This window comes from Coloeus monedula, assembly GCF_965178545.1.
Source record: "Coloeus monedula genome assembly, chromosome: Z".
Classification (NCBI taxonomy): Eukaryota; Metazoa; Chordata; class Aves; order Passeriformes; family Corvidae; genus Coloeus; species Coloeus monedula.
Genome location: NC_138822.1, coordinates 76,654,455 through 76,674,166, shown reverse-complemented (window position 1 = coordinate 76,674,166; position 19,712 = coordinate 76,654,455). Strand labels below are relative to the sequence as shown.

General features: G+C 58.9%; 1 protein-coding gene across 1 annotated transcript; it reads right to left on the bottom strand.

The window, feature by feature from the left end:
• Nucleotides 1-261: 261 nt before the first annotated feature.
• On the bottom strand, nucleotides 262-18,415 carry ARID3C (AT-rich interaction domain 3C; the record flags this gene model as incomplete). The annotated part of the gene is made up of 8 exons (XM_082301976.1): nucleotides 262-404; nucleotides 1,244-1,333; nucleotides 1,514-1,783; nucleotides 2,095-2,339; nucleotides 2,549-2,732; nucleotides 6,369-6,441; nucleotides 17,450-17,776; nucleotides 18,377-18,415. 8 exons carry the CDS (start codon nucleotides 18,413-18,415, stop codon nucleotides 262-264), a joined length of 1,371 nt encoding a protein of 456 aa, XP_082158102.1.
• Between the last annotated feature and the right edge of the window lie 1,297 nt (nucleotides 18,416-19,712).

The window sequence follows — 19,712 nt, the reverse complement described above, 5'->3', positions numbered from 1 at the left end:
GGGGTCACCTGGGGGTGGTGCCTTGGGAAGGAACTTTTGTGTGTGTGTGTGTGTGTGCGTCTGTGTCAAAGGGCACACACGGGGATAAGGGACAAAAGGGCCCACATGGGTGTTCACAGCCTTGCATGGACACTGCTCAGTATTGCAGCAAGAGGCACCTTTGGGTCCCCATGCCACCCTGGTGGCCCAGCTGGGTCCCACAGCTCAGTCCCCCCGACCCTGGGCACCCCCAGCTGCTTTCAGGGTGGGGCCACATCTGCCTTATGGCGAGGTGCTAGTGGGAGTGTGGCTTTGAGAGGAGGCTGGGAGCAGGGGGTTTGGGGCAGGCATGGGGTTGTGACGGGTCTGGGTGCTCCCTCCACCAGGTGCCAGGGTGGCTGAAGGCCGGCGGGCGAACAGGACACCTGGAGGACAAGAACAAGCAGGTTAGGGCAAGCCCAGGGTTGGGGGATTTGCTCATCTGGCCCCCAGCACCCAGGCTGGGGAGTGTGGGACCAAGACTCATGGGGGCTTCAGCCCCCTCTCACCTGTGGTGTCTCCCACAACCCAGTCATCCTCACCTGTGTGGAGCAGCCTCTGGGGTGGCGCAGCACCCACTTGGCTGGCAGCCCCAAATGCTGCTTAGCCCTGACCTTTCCAGCTCGTTAAATATTTAAGCTCTGAAGGAAAAGCCATCGATTTAATTGTGGGATGTCTCAGCAGGACAGGCATGGATCTGGGGGTCATGGGATGGGCTGCTTCGCCAGGCTGGTGCACACTGGCATCCCAAAGGGTTCTCTGCTCCAGCACTGCACCCCAACATCTTTCCCTGCACCATGCTCTGCAATCAGTCAAGTACCACACCCAGCCAGAGACTCTCTGGGCACACAAGCATTGGGATGGCCCCAAATCCAAGCCCTGTCTTTAGGATCCTGAGGTGCGGAATGACCCTAGGTGCAGGGTCACTTCTCAGCCAGAGTCCGTCCGTCCGTCCATCCATCCATCCATCCATCCATCCATCCATCCATCCATCCATTCATCCCCCACTTTAGCCCTTCATTGCTAGCACCTGCTTCGGGCCAATTTCCATCCTTGTCAACCCCCTCCTTCTCCTTCCCCCTCTCCCCAAGCCCTGCCACTTCATTACGATGGATTTTATAGTAAAGACATCAGATTGAAGGAAGGACTTGCTGGCCAGGCAGTGGCTATAAGTTATTGGATTTCCCGGCCGCAATTACACAGGCCAAGCGGCCCTTCTATTTACCTGTGTAGACAACTCCATTTATTTCTATTGACATGTTGATACTGCTAATGCCGTTGGTGGACAGGTTCAATGCAGTCTCCTGTCTGTCATCTGGGGAAAGGAAATACCAATATGAGTGTTAAGCGAAACAGAAACAAGAACCTGTCCAAGACAGATAAGCTGGGACCCAGTCCCTCTGGGCATCCATACTCCTCTCCAGTTGCTGCTGCTGCTTCCACCTCGGGTGCCAGGGAAAGGAATGACCCAGGCTGAGGTGTTGCATATCGTTACCTCGGTTGGAGATCTTGACATTCATGGGGAACTGGGAGGCCACGGCCAGGAGGTTGTGCTGAAGCGCGTGTTGCACCAGCCGCTGCTGCTCCTCCGCTGTCAGGGCCACCTTCTTCTCCGGGGGCTCCCCTGTCTCCAGCTTCTCACGCAGCTGCTCCAGCATCACTGCCTGTGAGGCAGCTGCTGCTTGGGCAGCTGTGAGATGGTGGCCAGCCAGTCCCACCGGGATAGCAATGCGCCCTGGCACTGATGCTGCCAGCATTCCGTCCTCTGCAATGACCAAGACAGCTCAGCAGGTCCCTCACTGCCACCCTGCCTCACTGTCCCCAGCTGGTGCCAACTCCACTCCACCAGCAATGGGGCAGGGCAGCCCACCACTCCCAACATCTGGGCTTGGTCCTCCTCCAAAGCCAGGGGAAATACACTTGTTTCACTCCCTGAAAGGGACTGAAAGTACAACGTTCTCCCTATATTCCCCAAGCAGAAAGGGCAAGGGCAGACAGGGAACAGCCCCGATGCTGGAGCAGTGTCCATCCCTGGGAAGAGATGGTCGCTGCAAGGCAGATGGCATCCTCACCCACCTTTCTTAACACTGTGCACTTGGCTGAGCTGGCCACAGCTGTGTGCGGAGATGCTAAGAGCTGGCAGAGGCATTTTGGGGGTGCCCAGCAGGGTTGGAGTGCTGGCTGGCGAGTAGTTGAAGAGTGCTGTGCCGAAAGTCTGCCTCCGCCCCTCCCGACGGTTGCTGTCGATGGCAGCTTGGAGCTCTCCTGGAGAGCTGAGCGCCCGCTTCTCACATTCATAGGGATACAGGTACTTCATGTATCTGCATGTGGAGAGAGACAGGGGGAGATCTAGCATCCTGCATCTCCCAGACAGCCCCATGCTGAGCAAAGAGCCCTTGGGAAGGGGCAGAGCCCTCCAACCACTTTTGTGGTATGCCATGTCAGACCCCACCCAGGGCTCTGGGACATCTGGGCCCTGGGGTACCCCAAGGCAGGTGTCCCCCGGCTGCTGCCGCTGCCAGGCACTCACTGTGTGCGGAGGGTGAAGGCAGCACTGGTGATGGAGGTAGGTAGGTTGAGGCCCTTGGTGATCTCCCGCCAGATCTTCTTGTTGATGACTTCGACCAGGCCACCCTTGTCTGTCACCAGCTGGTACAGTGTGTACAGGTCCAGCACTTGCTTGGCCATGATGGGGATGCGGTTCACTGGTGTCCCTTCCGGAGGCACACAGGGGACAGAAGAGGGTGTGGGGGGCTGCCCACAAGGGCCCTTATTACCTGGGATCACAGCCCCACCTTCCCCCCACTGCCACTGCAGGTACCCACAATGGGAGGTGCATCTTTCCATGCCCAGGTGAGCACCCGCAGGCACCTGGGGTGCAGGCAGGACCCCAGGGTGCCTGGGAGAGTGGCACTGTGCCCAAAATCAGGGGAGACCCCAGCATGCTGGCACAGGGTCACCTTTGATGGAGCTGTCAGTGGGGCTGGGTATGTTCTCATCTGGGATGCGGAGCCTCAGTGGGATAGGCAAAGTGCCTCCTTCACACACCCTTAGATAAGGTTGTCTCTCTACAATACTTAGAGCTGCCTGTACAGCACCAATCTACAAAATCTCTCAGAGCATCCTAGAATGACTCTGTAACACTCTTTCAGAGCCCCATAAAGAGAGACTCCATCTACACTTTAAAAAAGGACCCATCCTATAACCTTTCTGAAGAGGGATGACCCCCACAACCCTCCTAGGAGGACTCACCCTACCATCTCTCTGTGGAGAGGTTTTCTCTTCCAGCTCCAGACCTCTTAACCTCACAGATGGCCCCAGAAGTCTCCTCTGCTAAAAGGGCTTTGTTGCCCTGCTTCAGGAGACCTGACCCCAAATCCTCTTCAACTGCCCTCAGTAGGTCCCCCAGCATGACCCTCCTCAATGAGGCTTTGGGGCAAGGGGACATGGGTTCACCAGGGTTCTGTGAATCCAATACAGACCAGCACGGTCTCCACAGCCACCAGGTCTCGTTAAAACCCCCTCCCACTTTCTCCGCACGCCCAAATAGCCCCACAGCTTTGCTGTGCTCCATGGCTCCTTGGGACAAAGGTCTGGGCATTGGCTGGAAGCTGGGCAGAGGAGGGACAAGCATCACATCCCATCCCACCCTGTCCTGTCCTGTCCTGTGCCATTCCACCCCATATTTATTCCTTCTGCAAGGTGGCGGGGCACGGGCAGTATTGAAAAGCCATCCATTTGGCCGAGGGAGGCTGTCACGACTGCGCTTTGCCCCTCAAACGAAGCCGTCATTCACCACCATCCTCCAGCATCTCTAATTTATAGCCCTGATATTGGCTTGGCTTCTTCACATAAGCCTGAAAAATGAGCTCTTTTTATTCTTTTACTGAGTTCATTTAACTTTTTTTTTGTGTGTGTCTGTGTTGTTCACCAGGTCGGGAAGGGGGAGAGGAGTTTATCCTCCTGGGAGAAAGGCAGAGATATTGACTTGATATCTGCTGTCGGTAGCTCACCAGCCCTGCTCAGGGCTGCTGGCACAAGACCCATCACCTCGGGGGGGCTCAGTTTGAGGGCTCTCCCTCCCACCCAATGCCAATGAGTTTGCAGAGTCTCAGCCCCCAGCCAATGGCCCATGGATTTTTCTTCTTCTCTCCCCTCTCCAGCCTTGGTGACTAACAAAAGTGGCTCACCATTAATCTCAGGGCTGTGTGGGGTGCGTGGCCGATGTCTGTCCCACTGACAAAGGCACCTGTCTTCGTCCCCGCAGAATGATGGCCCCAGTCCCAGCCAGGGCGAAGGGCACAAAAGCCCAGGGAGGTGATGCAGCCAGGGAGGTGATGCAGTCATTGTGGTGCTGCAATTACCACCCTGATTGATCAATGGCCCCGTGTTATCAGCAGGGCCCTCAGCTTGGTGGGGAAATGGGGGGCCCCTGCAGACCCCAGTAAGCAAATGCAGAAATAGCCCCCTTCTATCTCTGATTACTACTTTTGGGGTGCCACAGAAGTTGGGGTGTGTTCATGAGCTGCCCCACTGCCTGTACCCTGTATCTGATGGTGGTGGCGGCGTCACCACGAGCCACCAGGGCCAGCTGTGCCCTTGTGCCATGGGGTGGCCTCAGAGGGTCTGCCCCAACCCATTTTTCAGCCTTACTAGTTTTCCACTCTGCTGACAAACATCAGTGCTGACACTGTCCTGACAGACAGTAGGGAGGATGCAGTCCCTTTCAGTAGGGCTCACCCTGTGGACATCAATCCCTCCTGGCCACCTTGGGGACACAGCCTGAGTGTTGTAGCCCCCTGCCCATTCACCTCTGGGTGCCCCAGCTGCACCTGCAGTGGTTCTCAGGTGCTGCTTCTTACCCAGCTCTTCATGGCCTTCGGGAAGCTGTCCTTGCCCCTCAACCCTTCCGTCCCCTTTGTCTTAGGTACCCGACTCCAAAATCCCTGTCTCCTCCAACAGGTTCATGCACACCCATCCCTGCACACCTGAACCTGTACACCCACACCCTGCCTGCCCTCCCCAGGGAGATGGCATCCACTTGTAGGAGAGACAGGACAAGAAGGGACAGAGGGCACAGGAGCGGAACAGCCAGACAAGGACAGATGTGGAACAGCATCATCAGGGAAGCATCAGGCTCGCTCCCGCCCTCCTCCCCACACCAGCAGGCACTTACTTAATTAGCCCCAGCCCCAATAGCGAGGGAGTTAATTAGCTCTGGAGAGAGAGATAATGAAGCTGCAGAACAGCCCATGAATCTTGTGGCTGATGGATGCTGGGGGGCCAAAGCAGTGCTGGCGTTCCCACTTGCTCCCCACAGCCCTGCACCAGAGCCAGGGGGCACCCATGGGGCAGCACCCAGCCCATCCACCGCCTACAGCCTCGCCCCATGGCATGAGCCCCATGGCCGTGCCAGCCACCCACCACACACCCGTGAGTGAAACAAGATTGTGGTGTCCCAGCCCAACCCAAGAGTCAGTCTCTGCAGCCCCACAGACAGCTGGGGACCCTCACCGCACTTCCAATGGGCAGGGCATGTGGGCGACTGCCCCTCTCTCTGCCCTCCCTCACCCCTCGAACAGCCAGCCCCGCAGCTCCCGTACCCCCCTCAGCCTTTCCCCGTTAATTAGCTCGGCATTAACCTCTGCCTGGGGTTTACTGGCTATCGAGCGGCTTGTTCATTAATCCACACACTAGCAAAAGGCTCTAATTAATACGGCCGGCCACACGCCCGCGTTCGGCAACTTTTAATTGTCGCAGGCCCGACCGGGGGGGGGCGAAGGTTAAAGCATTTATCGAGTCCCCGGGAGCCGGCGCGGCCCCCCATGCCGATACCAAAGATTTCCGATGAGGATGGGTTGGCTGGCGAGCCCTTAACCCCTGGGTGCCCGGCGCTGCCCGGACTGCTGGCCCCACTCCCGCACATCGTAGGCACCGCTGAGAGGTGCCGATGGTGGGCATCCTCACCAGGCGCTGGCAATGGGGAGCTCTAATGGGCGCTGCCAAGGGCGTTCCCACCAGGCATCACTAAAACGTCCCGAAAACTGCTAATGGCGATCATTAACGGGTGTTGCTAACGCTTGTCACCACGGGGTATGTTAATGGACATCCCCAACGGGCGTTTCCAGGGGGCATCCCTGCTGGGCATCGCTAATGGCCAAGGGATACCATCATCGACAGCTGCCCCAGCGTGCAGTTAGGGGGGAGGCCCAGGGGAAGCACCGCAGGACCTGCCTGACGGTTTTGCAGAGACCTAGAGCAGCTCAGAGCCTGAGAACACCACACCGAGAGCCCCCCACCAGCAGCCGAGGCAGGAGTGGCAGTGGCACCCACCCCAGCCACACCTTTACCTCTCTTCTGCATGAAGCCAAAGAGGTCATCCAGGAACTCCTTGCGTTTCGGGTCCTCGTCCAGTTCGTAGAGCTGGAGGCAGGAGAGAGAGAGGGGTCAGTGCTTCCAGCACGTGCAGGTGAGAATGGACAGGGAGCAGTGCTTGGGGCTGGACACAGCTGTGCCAGATCCTGGCATCACCTCTGGCCTCACCTGCCTGCTCTGCCAGCACCAAGAGGCTCTCTGTGCACCGCTGACAGAATTCCCTGACACACCCTCTGTGCTGGCAGCGCTGGGCTCTCCCCGTGCCTCCGTCTGGCGTGGGCTCCCCACAAACCACTGACTATTTTGAACCTTTGCTGCAGAGACGCCTGCAGAGACGCCTCAGTTTCTCCTGCCCTTCGCCCTCTTAGGTGCAGGAACAACAGCCCAGGGGCATCAGCAAACCCCAAGCCCCAGGCAGAACCCCGGGATTGCAATGGTCAGCTCTGCTCTGGCACCGCCGAGTGCTGGTGTTCCCCAAGTCCCAGCATGGGGTCAGCAACCTCATCAGCACTCATCCCTGACAAGGACACAGCCCCACCCAAACTGTGAGGGCTGATGCCGTCCTGGGGAAGGAGAAGTTGGCTCGACCATGGATGGCACTGAGTACCATCCAGGGAGCTGCAAGTGCCGGGGCTGCCGTGTGCACGTGATTGCACAGACACAAACATATGGCTGTGAGGATACTTGTGTGTGCTGGATGGTCTGGACACACGGACACAGCCTGAGCTGAGGGACAGCACTGGGGAGGCGAGTGCAGACCCTACACTAGGAACACGAAGTGCCGGCTCCGTGCGGAAGTCCGGGCTCGCCTGATTCCAGCACAGTGCCTGAATGACCATGACAAATTGGAGCCTGCCAGATCGATGGCCCAGCAGTAAAAGTCAGAGCACATGAAGGAAAAATTAGCACCAATCGAAGACGCTATAGACACCAATTCCTCCCAGCAAGCCCGGCAAGAATTTAAAGCCATTGAAAAGAAACAAAACTCAGCAGTCCAGAATGGATTTCCAAAACATATACAAAGAAATGCAAGCTGGAAAACAAAGTCAGGCACAAAATAGAGTCGTTTAAAAAACAATTGTGCTGGGAAAGGCCGTTAAAAACCAATAGAAAGGGAGCACACCCCCGCTCCACACAGAACATCATTCACCAGACAGATAAAGGGAGCTGTGCTTAAGGGTCGTCAGGCTGCAGGGACACGGGGATGTGGGGATGCAGTGGTGACACACAAATGTAGGGATGTGGGGTTGCAGGGACTCAGGGGGACATGGGGATGGGGTGATGCAGGGATGCAACGGGGACACAAGAATGCAGGGAGATGGGAATGTAGGGATGTGGGGATGAAAGGACTTCGGGGACACGGAGATGTGAGGATGAGGGAATGTGGGAACGCACAGGGATGTGAGGATGTTTCTACAGACCCCATGGTTCCAATCACTGAACACACACCTAACAGTCCCTCATGGAACTCACAGGTCAGTGCTAACTGCCTGTCCCTAACCTCATCTAGGGGTACAACTGCCAGACTCACACCACACCCATAGGTGCTGACTGCCGGGCTCCACATGGGGCTCCTTCTTTGCTGCTTCCCTGCTTTCTGGATCCCACTTACCTATCCCCTCCTTGCAGCAGGGTGCTCTTGGAGCGCCCTGACCCCTGGGTGCCAGCACTCTGTCCCCCTCCACTGCGGTGCTCCCTGCCTCACTCTGTGCTCCCTCTTTATCGCCTGCTCCTTTCCAGGAGCTCCTCGAGCCACTGATTACGGTAAGTAGGTCACGCTCCGAGCAGAGCTCCAGGAGTCCGCTTTGATTTCTGCCCCAGGAAGGCTGTGTCAGCCAGGCTTTGCATGCATTTCCCTGCCTGTCCCTGCCTCTGGAAGGCGTCCACACCCAGCACTTTGACATCCCCTGACATCTGGCTTGTCAAGGCAGGACCAAACCCCCAAAACTGGCAACTACCACTCATCCCACTGCAAGGTGAAGCCATGGCCTTCCCGAGAGTCACCCAGTGGATGGACTCCAGTACCTACACCTCTGCCCTGGGTGCCACTCGTGTTTCTCCTCCCATCAATGCCAGCAGGATCCCACCCAGAGTGGGCTGCTACTGGCTCCAGTCCCCAAAATAGGTGTGATCTCCAAGGGCCGGCTCCTATTTTCCCCCTGTTCATTAACCTCTAACCTTTTATCTGTGGGGCACTGAGATGCAAAAACACATTACATCAAACAGGGAGCAAAGGTCAGCTTTTAAGTGGAGACAAGAGCAGAGCTGAGTAACCGGGGACCAGCCAGCAGGGCCCTTGGATACGCTTGGGATGCACGGGGTGTTCCATGAGATTTGGGGATGCTCAGGCTGGAGAAGAGGTCTCCCGGGCCACACACAGTTGCTGTGCAGGGATGCATGCCTCACTTGGATGTATATAACCCCACACAGGCTGACACAACCCCACATGGGGGTGTGCAAGCCCATGTGAGCATATACAACCCTACACAGGCACGTACAGCTACGTCTGAACTTGCAGCACCCCACAAGTGTGCACGGCCTTGTGTGGGTCCACTCAACCCCTTGTGGACATTGCACAGCTCCACACAAGCACAGGCACAACCCTGTACAGGGACAGAGATCCCCCCGAGTGCTGCACAGAAGGTGGAACAGGAGTGTACAACCCTGCACAAGCATGCACAACCTTGCATCGGTGTGCACAGCCTCGCAGGGGCACGCAGAACACCACAGGAGCATGCACAAGTCTGTTATGCACATGCACACACAACCCACATGGGCACAGATCCCTGCACAGGCACACACAAACCCCAGTCAGACACGCACAACCCCAAATGGACATGCACAACACCATATATGCACACACAAACCCCGTACGTGCATCCACAACCCCAGATGGGCACACAGAGCCCTGAACAGGAACACACAACTCCAGAAAGGGACGTACAGTCCCTCACATGCATGCACAATCCCAGACAGGCACTCCACATGGATGGGCACCCCTGACCCCGCAGAGCATACGCTGCCCCAGAGCATCCCCCCGCCATGCGCCTCGGAGCAGTGGTCTGAGCCTTGCCCAGGGGCAGTTGTGCAACACAGCCAGTGGCTCCTGCTTGCGGTGACCTATGAGCAAGGACCCTTTTAATCGTGTTTGTATTGATATAATTAGTAACTCATTTAATGCCATCGATGTAACTATATTCCTCTATAAACAGAAGTATTAAACTGTCAAGCCCTGGGATCGATATCCACCGGTGCGCAGCACAGCCCTGCTCTGCTGGCCTCGGGGACCCGTCTGTGGTGCTTGGCCACCCCACTGGCCTTGGAACCCCAGCAGCACCCCACCTCCACCTGGCACTGCTGGCCTGGGTGCTGGTGCAGGGCTAGTTCAGTGTGTCTTCATCCCACACCCCACGCTGGGTGCAGCTCTGGGACCTGCTCCCTCCTGTCATCCCATTGTCATGGTGATGTCTATATTCCTTAAGGGATGGGGATAACAGGGTTTGTCAGAAAGGTTAGAGGTCAGCAGGTCGAACATGGTTTATTAACAGGATGTGAATAGACCTTATGCTTCCTCCTCCTCCTCCTCCTCCTCCCCACGATTAAGTAACATTGTTAGCACCACTCACTCACCCAGGAGATGCCTCTCCTGGAGCCAGGAGGGCTTCTAGAGATGAAGCTTGGGTCCCTGAGACCCCTTAGTCTAGCTGACACCTCAGACAGAGGAAGGATGTGATGAGGTGCTAAGCCACCCCCCAGGCACTTCCAGCTTGCCCTGTCCTGGTGAGTCCCCACACAGTTCCCCCTGGGCCCTGCTGCCAAGGGATGTGATCTCAGTGGGATCCCCACAGTCCCCGCTCAGCTGCCACCTCCTGCTGGCAGTGAGAGCTCAGATTGGCAGCCAGGATTTAATCCACTTAATATGAGCTGTATCGATCCTGGACCCTGCTCAGCTCCCCCCCAACTTGCAAACCCCCCTACCCTGAGCCGCTTAATATACACCACATTGATTAGCTGCACTGCTAATTTTTCCATCTGGCCACTGTTCACGCAGGGCGCCCAGGTAATGCTCACCTCCCTGCACCCCCCAGCCACACACCACGGGTGGCTGACTGCTGGTACAGTTTTGGAGTCACTGCACCTCTCCGGAGCTCGGCTGTTGCCTCTGAGATCCTTCCCCAGGAAGATGGTTGGGGAACAACAAAGCACCCAGACACTGGGCTGTCCTCCCCTGTGCCCTGCTGGCATGCCTCAGAATACCCAGGATCCAGCTATTCCCAGCTGAGGCACAGCCCTGAGCACCCTGGGGTTCAGGGATCCCAACAGTATCCACAGCCAGAGTCCCCCCAGCCATGGGGCACACACAAAGAACTAAGGGCTTGCGGGTCCCTCCCCCATCCCCATTGCCAGAGCTGGGGGGGCAGATCACTCCCCGCCAGGCACAAACCACCCCCTGACCTTGCAAGCCACCACTCGCCTCTTCCACCAGTTGTTAATAAGTTAATGGTTACGGGACGGCTTTGCTGGGACGGCCGGCTGCGTTCGAAGGCAGTGCTAGCTCTTGGGGGGACACTGCTCCCCGGACCTCACAGCCCTGAGGGGTGCGGAGTGCTTGCTCATCCCAACACCACCAGCCTCAGCAGTCACCCCACTGGTGGGGCCGGACATCTCTGTTTGGAGACCTCTCCCAGCGCTGTGGTTCCCCCCTCAAAGCCTTTCATCATGCTTAATATTTAACGGCGCTTTATAGAGCAGGCAGGTTTAATCAGCGCTGATAATGCGGCAGATCCGGCAGGTCATTAAAACCCCCTCCCCGCCGCAGCCGCTCCCGGGAGGGCTGCCTGCTGCAAACATTAACCCGGCTCCGCGCAAGGGTTGCTGGCAGCGCTGGCCTTGGGACAGCAGCCCCCCACCCATAGCCTGGCCCCGGCATGAAGGGGGGGGCTCACACGGTCCCCAGCCTTTTGCTCAACACATTTCGCAGGAGGGGAAACTGAGGCAGGGGGTGCTGGCATGGCTCCCCCACAGAGAAAATACAGTGCCCACGGCTGTGTGGTGCCACCATGGGCACCATCCATGGCCCCTGTCCCGTCTGGGGGTTGCGGCACGGGGAAGGTGGTCCCGGCTCCTGGTGAATGCGTCCCCCGTGATCAGCCCCTTGTTACTCGTTCATGGCTGAGCAGGCAGGGAGTCAATGAGTGGATTTGTTCGGGTTAACCTCCCTGACCCACCAGCGCTTGCTACGCCACTGCCTCCCTCTGCATCCTTGCTTTCCTCTCCACATCTGCCTCCCCCTCCGTTCTCATCCCCCCCTGCCCCTGATCTCTCCATGGGTGACTGAAGTTGTGGGACACCCTTCTCCTTCAATCCCTTACTAGGTGACCAGAGCCATGGGACCCTGCTCCATCACCAGCACCACGCCAGGTGGCAAAGCTGACTCTCCCCACCCTCCATACCTCCCGGGGTGATCAGAGCCAGGGGACCCTGTCCATGACACCCCAGCACCATCCCAGGTGTCCCTGAGGGACACGCACACGGAACCCCACGGTGCATGGGTGAGCACATGGGGCATGTGCTGGCACACACTGGGGTCTGTGCAGGCACACACCTGCTGTGGGGCTGTGTGAGTACTGGGGGGCTGTGTGCATGCCTGGGATGTGCATTGGCTGCTCAATTCCCCCTCCCCACCATGCACCTCTGGTCCCCTCCCCTTCCTGCAACTTCTTTGAAGGGACAATGTGGAAGGAAGGGTTGGTGGCCCCCCCAACCCCACCCTGTGAAAGCAACCCCAGCCCCTGCCTTGGCCTCCAGAAGAGCTGTGTGCCTGAGCAGAAAGAGTATCTGGGGCTGGTGCTCACTCATGCCCTGCTACAGCCATGGGATGTGAGCCCTGTGCCCCAAGGAACAGGCTTCCACAGCTCCCGTGTAGAGTCTGCCCACCCTCTGCAAACTCATGCACACAGCAGCCTGCTCTGTAGATTTTCACACCTTGTGCACGCTCTCCTTGTGCACAATCACCCTGGACAAACAGCCCCACCGAGTACACTCACACAGCCCCTGTACGTGCTCCCCCTGCTCTGCACAGACCCCGTGCACACTTACGCACCCCTACACACTCTTCACATATACACACAATCCTAGTGCACATCCATCCATCCATGCCCTTGGGACCAGAGTCCACCACTCCTGATCTGACCTCCCCGCTGCAGCCCTGCCCAGCTGGCTGGCAGCACCGGAGATTTACCTCCATTATTAACCCAATTAGTGGATTATCAAAGAGGCCCAAGCTGATGAGGGGGTGCATCCTCCCCAAAGACTCAACTGGCATCCAACTTCAGGAAGGCAGCTGGGGAGGGAGCTGGAAGCAGCCTCAGAATGAGCTCCTGGTGGTGCTCCTCTCCCCTCCACAGTGCCTTTATTCTCACACCCTCAACTAGTTTTTACATCTCTTTGGAGCCCCAATCCCAAGCCCTTGGGACCACCAGTTGGAAGATAGTGTTGTGACAGCTTCTGGGGCTCTGAGCATCCCACAGGCTCCAGTGGGGCTGGGAAGTGCCCTGGGGGGGCAGCAGTAGGAGCAGAAGCGGGGGCAGCACACTGGCACCCACCAGGGCTGCTCAGTGCTGTGGGCTGGGCAAGAGGCAGCCTTGGAGGGGGCTTAGCCCTCAAACCCTGCCTCAAGCACGCACGGGTCCATGCAGTTCCACACATGGAGACACTGGTATGGGCATGACACACCCAAATACACTGGGATGCCACACGTGTGCCTGGACATACACACAGGTGTGCTCAGACTCGTGTGGGCACACACACACACGGTGCCATACACACAGCCATACGGGTCCACGCACACCTGTGTGCTCATATGGACCCATAAACACATTCCAGCACTTCCATGGGCTCACACACGCTTTGCACGCTCCTATGGATCCATACAGACACACAGGGTCTCCCAAGGATCCCTACACACAGGGGTACTCACGTGGGCTCACGCACACACACGTACCCCCTGCTTACGTTTGTGTTTATACAGATGCACATACTCATGTTGGTCTGTGGGCACACAGACCCCCAGAACACCTCTGTGTGCATTGCCAGACATACCCCAGCAGCCCCCTGACCCTGTCCTGTGCCCTCCACTGGTGCTGGGTTGCCAGAGCTGTTGGAGCCCCAAGGATCAGCACACTGACCCTCGCTGCTGACACCACCTCCCTGCTGCAGGTGGTCCCAGATTAGGGGCAGAGCTCTGCTCACAGGTTTGCTGGAGAAAAGCCTCCAGGCAGACACGGACAGGAGCAAACACAGTGTCCATCCCCCCTCCCTGCCTCTGCAGTGTAACCAGAGACCCTCCAATTTAGCCCTGGGAGCCCTTGGTCCTGCACCTAGGTTGAAGATGCACTGGCGGCAAAGAGGGGGCTGTGGCATGAAGACCACTACCCTCTCCTCAAGGTCCCCCTCTTCAGCCACCTCCATTCCCTGAACGTTCCTGCCTCTATTTCCCCCACCCCCAGGGACAACACCACAGGCGAAAGCAACAGGGATAGAGGCAGGAGGGTGCACACCACAGACCCTTCCACCCATTTTGGGATGACCCTCTGTGGCACAAGGAGGTCTTTGGCTATAGGGGCAAACACCTCCAGGCTTTGAGATGCAAGTGCACACATTCACAGCTGGCAAGCCCTCCCTAAATGCATGTGAAGGACAGGTGGGTGGGTGCAAGAGGCAACTGCTGGCATCAGGGGGAGGCAGGGAAGGAGGAACAGCCACACCACGGTTAGGCTGAGGATAATACCAAACAGCTGCTGGCAAAACCAGCCACCCCCAAATTAACTGCTGAGGCCACCAGACACCCCAGAGTTCCTGAAGGGCTGGCTGGGGCTCACCCCCTGCAGCTGGTCCTGGGCAGGGAGGAAGGAGCTTCAGAGGATCCTGATCCCCCCAGCCACAGATGGGTGTGAACATGCTGGAGGGGCCCTGGCAGGGAGGGCATCCTCTCAGCTGACAGAGAGCTGGATGCAAAGCCCAGATGTTCCAGTCCCTCCCACCCTGGGGGATGGAGAAGAAAGCCCCGGCTTCTGGTGCTGTTCTTCTATCACTTGGAGGAAACCAGGGCACTCATGCCCTGTCTTTATGCATGGTTTTCCTAGGGGAAAAGCTGAATTCATGGAGCTGAGCTTGGCCCCAGAAATGCCAGCCTCTTACCCATGCCCTCCAAGTCAAACATAATGCAGCACCACAGAATTAAAACTTAGAGGCATCCCAGTCCTCAGGGAAGCTGGGGTTCATGGCTAGTGCACAATCAGACCACACGTGGTGCCCCTCACCTCAGGGCTGGGTCTGCCTGACAGCCCTGGGTGTGGAGACCTCCCAGACCTTTGCCCAGGACCCATGTGTCCTTATCAATGTACATAAACCGGCGCCGGGAGCTGATGCAAGAGGCAGGGGTGAGGGGGTCTCTCAGCCTCATAACATCAGAGCGGCCCTCCCAGTCAGAGCAAAGGTCTCACCAGCTCCCCCTCCCCAAACCAGTGCCTCAGGAAGCATATAAAACCATGGCATAAATGTGCAGTATTTCCCCAAAAAGCTCCTCTTTGCAAAGGAGCATTTGCCCATTAACCCTCAATGGGTTTGGCCACAACAACCTCGTCCTCTGCTCTCTTTTTAGCACAACTGTGCTGAGTGGAAACCCTTCACTGGCTGGTCCCACACCAACCTCCCACCCCATCCCCATCAAGACACCCTCCCCACTGCAGAGAGATGGGGAAGTGACTCTCTGCTCATTTTCTCCCAAATTACCTGGATTTGGTGGTCTCTGTTCACTTAGCTGTGCCCCCAGTCCAGGAGGATGAGAGCAGGGACAAGCCCTGAACCCCACCCCGTGTGATGCCATGATGGCTTGGGGCAGTTTCAAGCAGGGAGTCCTGGTGGGAAATACAGCTCTGGCCACTACAGGGTCTCTCTCCAGCTCCAGGACCCTCATAACCACACTGCCACTGCCCCAGCAGCTTTCCAGCAGACAGATGCTGCTCCCCCCCACTTCCCCCACAGCATCACAGCCCAGCCCCTGTGAAACCTCCAAAAGCTGAAACACAGCCACCCTCCCTATTTAGTCCCTGCACAGAGCGGAGAACCTGTTCCCCAGGCTGGGTGAGCCACAGCCCTGCAGCATGGGGAGGACCCAGCAGGGACATGTCCCCTCCTGCATGATCTCTGGGGAGGGACAGGAGTGACAGCCACCCTGCAGACCCCAAAGCGAGCTGGCACCGCAGCCTGTTCCACACTGCAGAAAGACATCCCACTGTTCCCTGGCTGGGACATTTCACCAGGTGGGAAACCCAGGTGTGGGTCTCTGGATGAGGGGTCCATCGCTTTTCCGATCAGGGTTGGAAAAAACCAAAGACAGCAAACAAGGAACGAGCCAGCTCTCACCCTGAGAAGCAGTGGCAGGATTTATCCTGCACTCCAGCCTCTCCTGTCATCCCTCTCCCAGTATTCACAACATTCCTGCCCTGCACAAGGGGCGCGGGCAGCCCCAGACAGGGGCAGGGCGGGAGGCTGAAGGACGAGAAATGCCGCGGATGCTTTCTCTAGCCTCCCTGGGAGGGAGGAGCTGTTTCCCACCTCCCGGCTGACCCCGGGAACCGGACAGTCAGCCTTTTTCTGTGCAGCGGGGTGTAATGTAACACTTCCCGGACGAGCTGTTTGGCCTGTGCAGCTCACCCTCCCCGGCCGTCCCCGCGCTGCTTCACGGCCGTGTCAGGCGCTGGCAGCATCCCCGGGCACGGCCGGGGACATGTGCTGCCCGTGCCCTGTCTGCACCTCTATCTTCCGCCTTGTGGGCAGGGAATGAGCCCCGGCCCCTCCAAGTAACAACAACTGAGCAATTCGAAGCAGAGAAGGCAGCAGCATGCCCCCACAGCAGCCAAAAGTTGGGTCCCTGCTGCTGTTCCCTTCTCCCCCCGCCAGAACCGGATGAGAAGGAAGTCCCCTCGTCCTCCTGTCCCTGATCAACGCCATCCTAAAAAGCCACACAACAGCTGTATGGGGACATCTCTGTTTGTTCTATCCCCTCGCTACACCTTCCCTGTCACCCACTGTGCCTCTCCCTCCCCCACAACGAAGCTGAGTGCACGGGGAGCACAAACCTGCCCTGGTGCTGTGCACTCCATGCCCCCACACTTGCATGGAGAGACACCCGCTGTCTGCAAACCAGAGCTTGCACAACACAGCTCGGATGAGATCCACACACATTAAATACAGAGAGACCCTTCTTCCATCCTTTATAGGAGCCCCTGAAGCCCTTTCCCTGTGCCAGATCTCACTTACAAAGGGGCGTCCCCTACACCCACCAGGAATGAGGCGACAGGGTGTATGTGCTGCTCCCTCCAGTACAGGAAATCAGTGAGCTGCACTGACCGACCACAATATGCCCTGGCTCTTGCTGGGACACAAGGAAACTCAGCTCCATGCCTCACCAGCTCCTTGGGGTGACCACACACCAGAGCCCTTGCCCTGCAAAACCTCCACGGACAGGGGTCAGCCTGTTTCACCCGTTATGGAAAGCACCAGGGATGGAGCTGGCAGAGATCAGGGCAGGCACAGGAGACGCCTGGACACTAGGCACCCTGCCATGATTCAGGGCCTGTGGACAGGCACAGGGGACACAGAGGAGGTGGGGTCATGAAACAGGGTTGAGATGGGGTTTGGTAGCAGGGACATGAGAATGCCTATGGGGCTTAGGGACAGGGGCAGTGAGGAGCATTCAGGGGGTACCCATTTAGGGGAGGATGAGGTTTGGGGACACTGGAGGAGTACTGGGGGGTTTCATTTAGGGTGGCGTTTCAATAATGTCTGGGGTTAATGGGGATATGGGGGATGTCTGCTTGGGGTGGGTCTGGGCTGGGGCGTGGTGTTGCCCATTTAGGGTGGGACGGAGACAGGGTTTGGGAGCAGTGGGGGGGCATAAGAGATGTCCCTTCAGAGAAAGCTGAACCCGAGTTTGGGGACCATGGTGGGACACCGGGGATGCGTGCCCGGAGCAGCCGGTGCCGGGGCTTACCTGCTTGAACTGCTCCTCGTAGGTCCATTCGTGGTGCGGGGGCGGCGGTGGGTCGCGGGGCTCCCCTTCTTCCTCCTCCTCCTCTTCCTCCTCCTCCTCCTCCTCCTCCCCCGCAGCGGCGGGCGGCGGGCGCGGGCCGGAGGCCGGGCGGCGGCGGGGAGCGGCGGGCGGCGGCCCGGGGCCGGGGCCGGGCTCGACCGGGGGCCGTCGGGGAGCGCCGTCGGGGCCGCGGGCTAGGCGGGCCGCCTGCTGCCGCTGCAGGCTCTCCATCACCGCCGCCAAGCGCAGCCCACCCGCCGGCCCCGGTCCCCGCGGCGGGGCGGCCGGCTGCGGGCACAGGGCACGGCCTCAGCGCCGCCGCCGGAGCCGGAGGAGGAGGAGGGAGGGGAGGAAGCACCCCCCACCCCACCCGCTCTCCCCGCCGCTCCCGGGGGCCTTGCCCAAAAGTTGCCAGCGGAACCTTCACCGCGCCGGGCGCGGCTCCCGCCGGGACCACCGGCACCCTGCCCCGGGGGGGACCCGGCTCTCCGGCACCACATCCCCGCTCCTACCGGGGACGGCTCCGACCCGCGAACCCCGTCGCTGTCTCGCGGGGAGCCTCCTTCCTCGATCGCGCTGGGGACCCACGTCTTGCTGGCACCCCCGCTCCAGTTCCACTGGGAACCGCGTCCTACCGAGGACCACTTCCCTCCCCGGTCCCAACGGAGACATCCGCCCCGACGGTCCCACCGGGAACCATCTCCTACCGAGTCCCCCACCGCCCCGTCCCCGCCGGTGACCCCGTCCCGATCCCGCGGAAGGTCTCACCGGGCGCCCTGTGCTCTCGGGACCCCCTCCCGCTCCCACCGGGGATCCCGGGTGTCCCTACCCCGCTCCCGCCATGCACCCCCGCGTCGCCGGGGCCCCTCCGGCCGCTCCGTCCCTCACCAGGGCGGGTTTGGCCGCCAGGCTGGGGTTTTCCACCATGCCGCCGGCTCCGAGCGCCGCCCGGGGCTCGCCCCGCCGTCCCGGGGGGCACGGCCGGCTGCTCCGCCCGGTCCCGGCCCCGGCCCGCCGCTCACATGGCGCCGCGCCCGCCGATATTTCTTTTATTCCGCAGCAGATGAGGGTGGGTGGGATTTTTCCCTCTTTTCTTTCTTTCTCTCTTTCTTCCTTTTTTTTTCCCCTTTTTTTTTTTTTTTTTTTTTTTTTTTTTTTGCAACAAGTGGCCGTCAGACAGCAACACCCCTCCCCGCTCCCATTTGCCAGCGCACGTCTAGGGAGTCACCCGGGGAGGGCTGGGCTTGCGGCAGCCCCGCGGGATCGCCCCGGACCGGCCCGCCGAGAGCCGGCCGCGGGCCGCCCTGCGCGGGGCCGCCGCAGGAGCCGGACCGGGGGCGTAGCGGGCTGGGCGACCCCCAGCCTGTGCCTGTGTGTGGGTGCTGGACGAGGGGAGTGCATGGGGGTGTGTGCAGGCTGTCCGGGGGTGCACACATAGATGTGTGAGGAGCGGGAAAAGTGAAGGTGGGGTGTGCGAGGGGGTCTGTGCATCCTGTAAGAGGATGCTGCACTCATCGCACACTTTTTAGAGCGTCTGTCGGTGTGTGTGTAGATACCTGTGTGTGCTGGGGAAGGTGTGTGTGTGTGTTCATTGCCTGTGTGCGTACCTGTGTGCACAGTGGGATGGATGGCCTTCCCCCCACACGTGTGTGTGTGTGCAGGGGGTCTGAGCACCCCCGTGCCTGTGCATACCGGGAGAGGTGAATGCATTATACATGTCTGTACGGGAGCCCCCCCACACCAAGGCGAGTGTGCCCGGTGTTTAAGGTGTGTGTACGCCCTGAAGGTGCGTGTGGAGGATGTGTGTCCATCACATGGAGCAATAACTATGCACACGTGTGTGTGCAGCCATGTGCACTGTCAGAGGGGCTGAGCGCCTGCAGTGTATGCACACACGTGTGTTTGCTCTTGGGGACAATAATAAATGCTGTATATATGTCAGTGGGGAGCTGGGTGTGTGCTTTTGTGAGTTCACTTGTTGGTGTGTGCAATCTCTGTTGGGAGGGTAGGAGGGGCAGGTGTGTGCACGTGTGCCTTTTTGGGGGAGGTGGGTGTGTGCACTCATGCTATCAATCCATGTGCAGGTGCAAAAGGGTGTTTGGGGCAAGCTCCAAATGCTGAACCCTGAGCTCCATCCTTGAGAGCTGGGGGGGTCACAGCAGCATGACCCGTGACCCTGAGGCTGGGACTTCTGAGGGATCTTTGTGAGAGGTGCTGTGGGTGC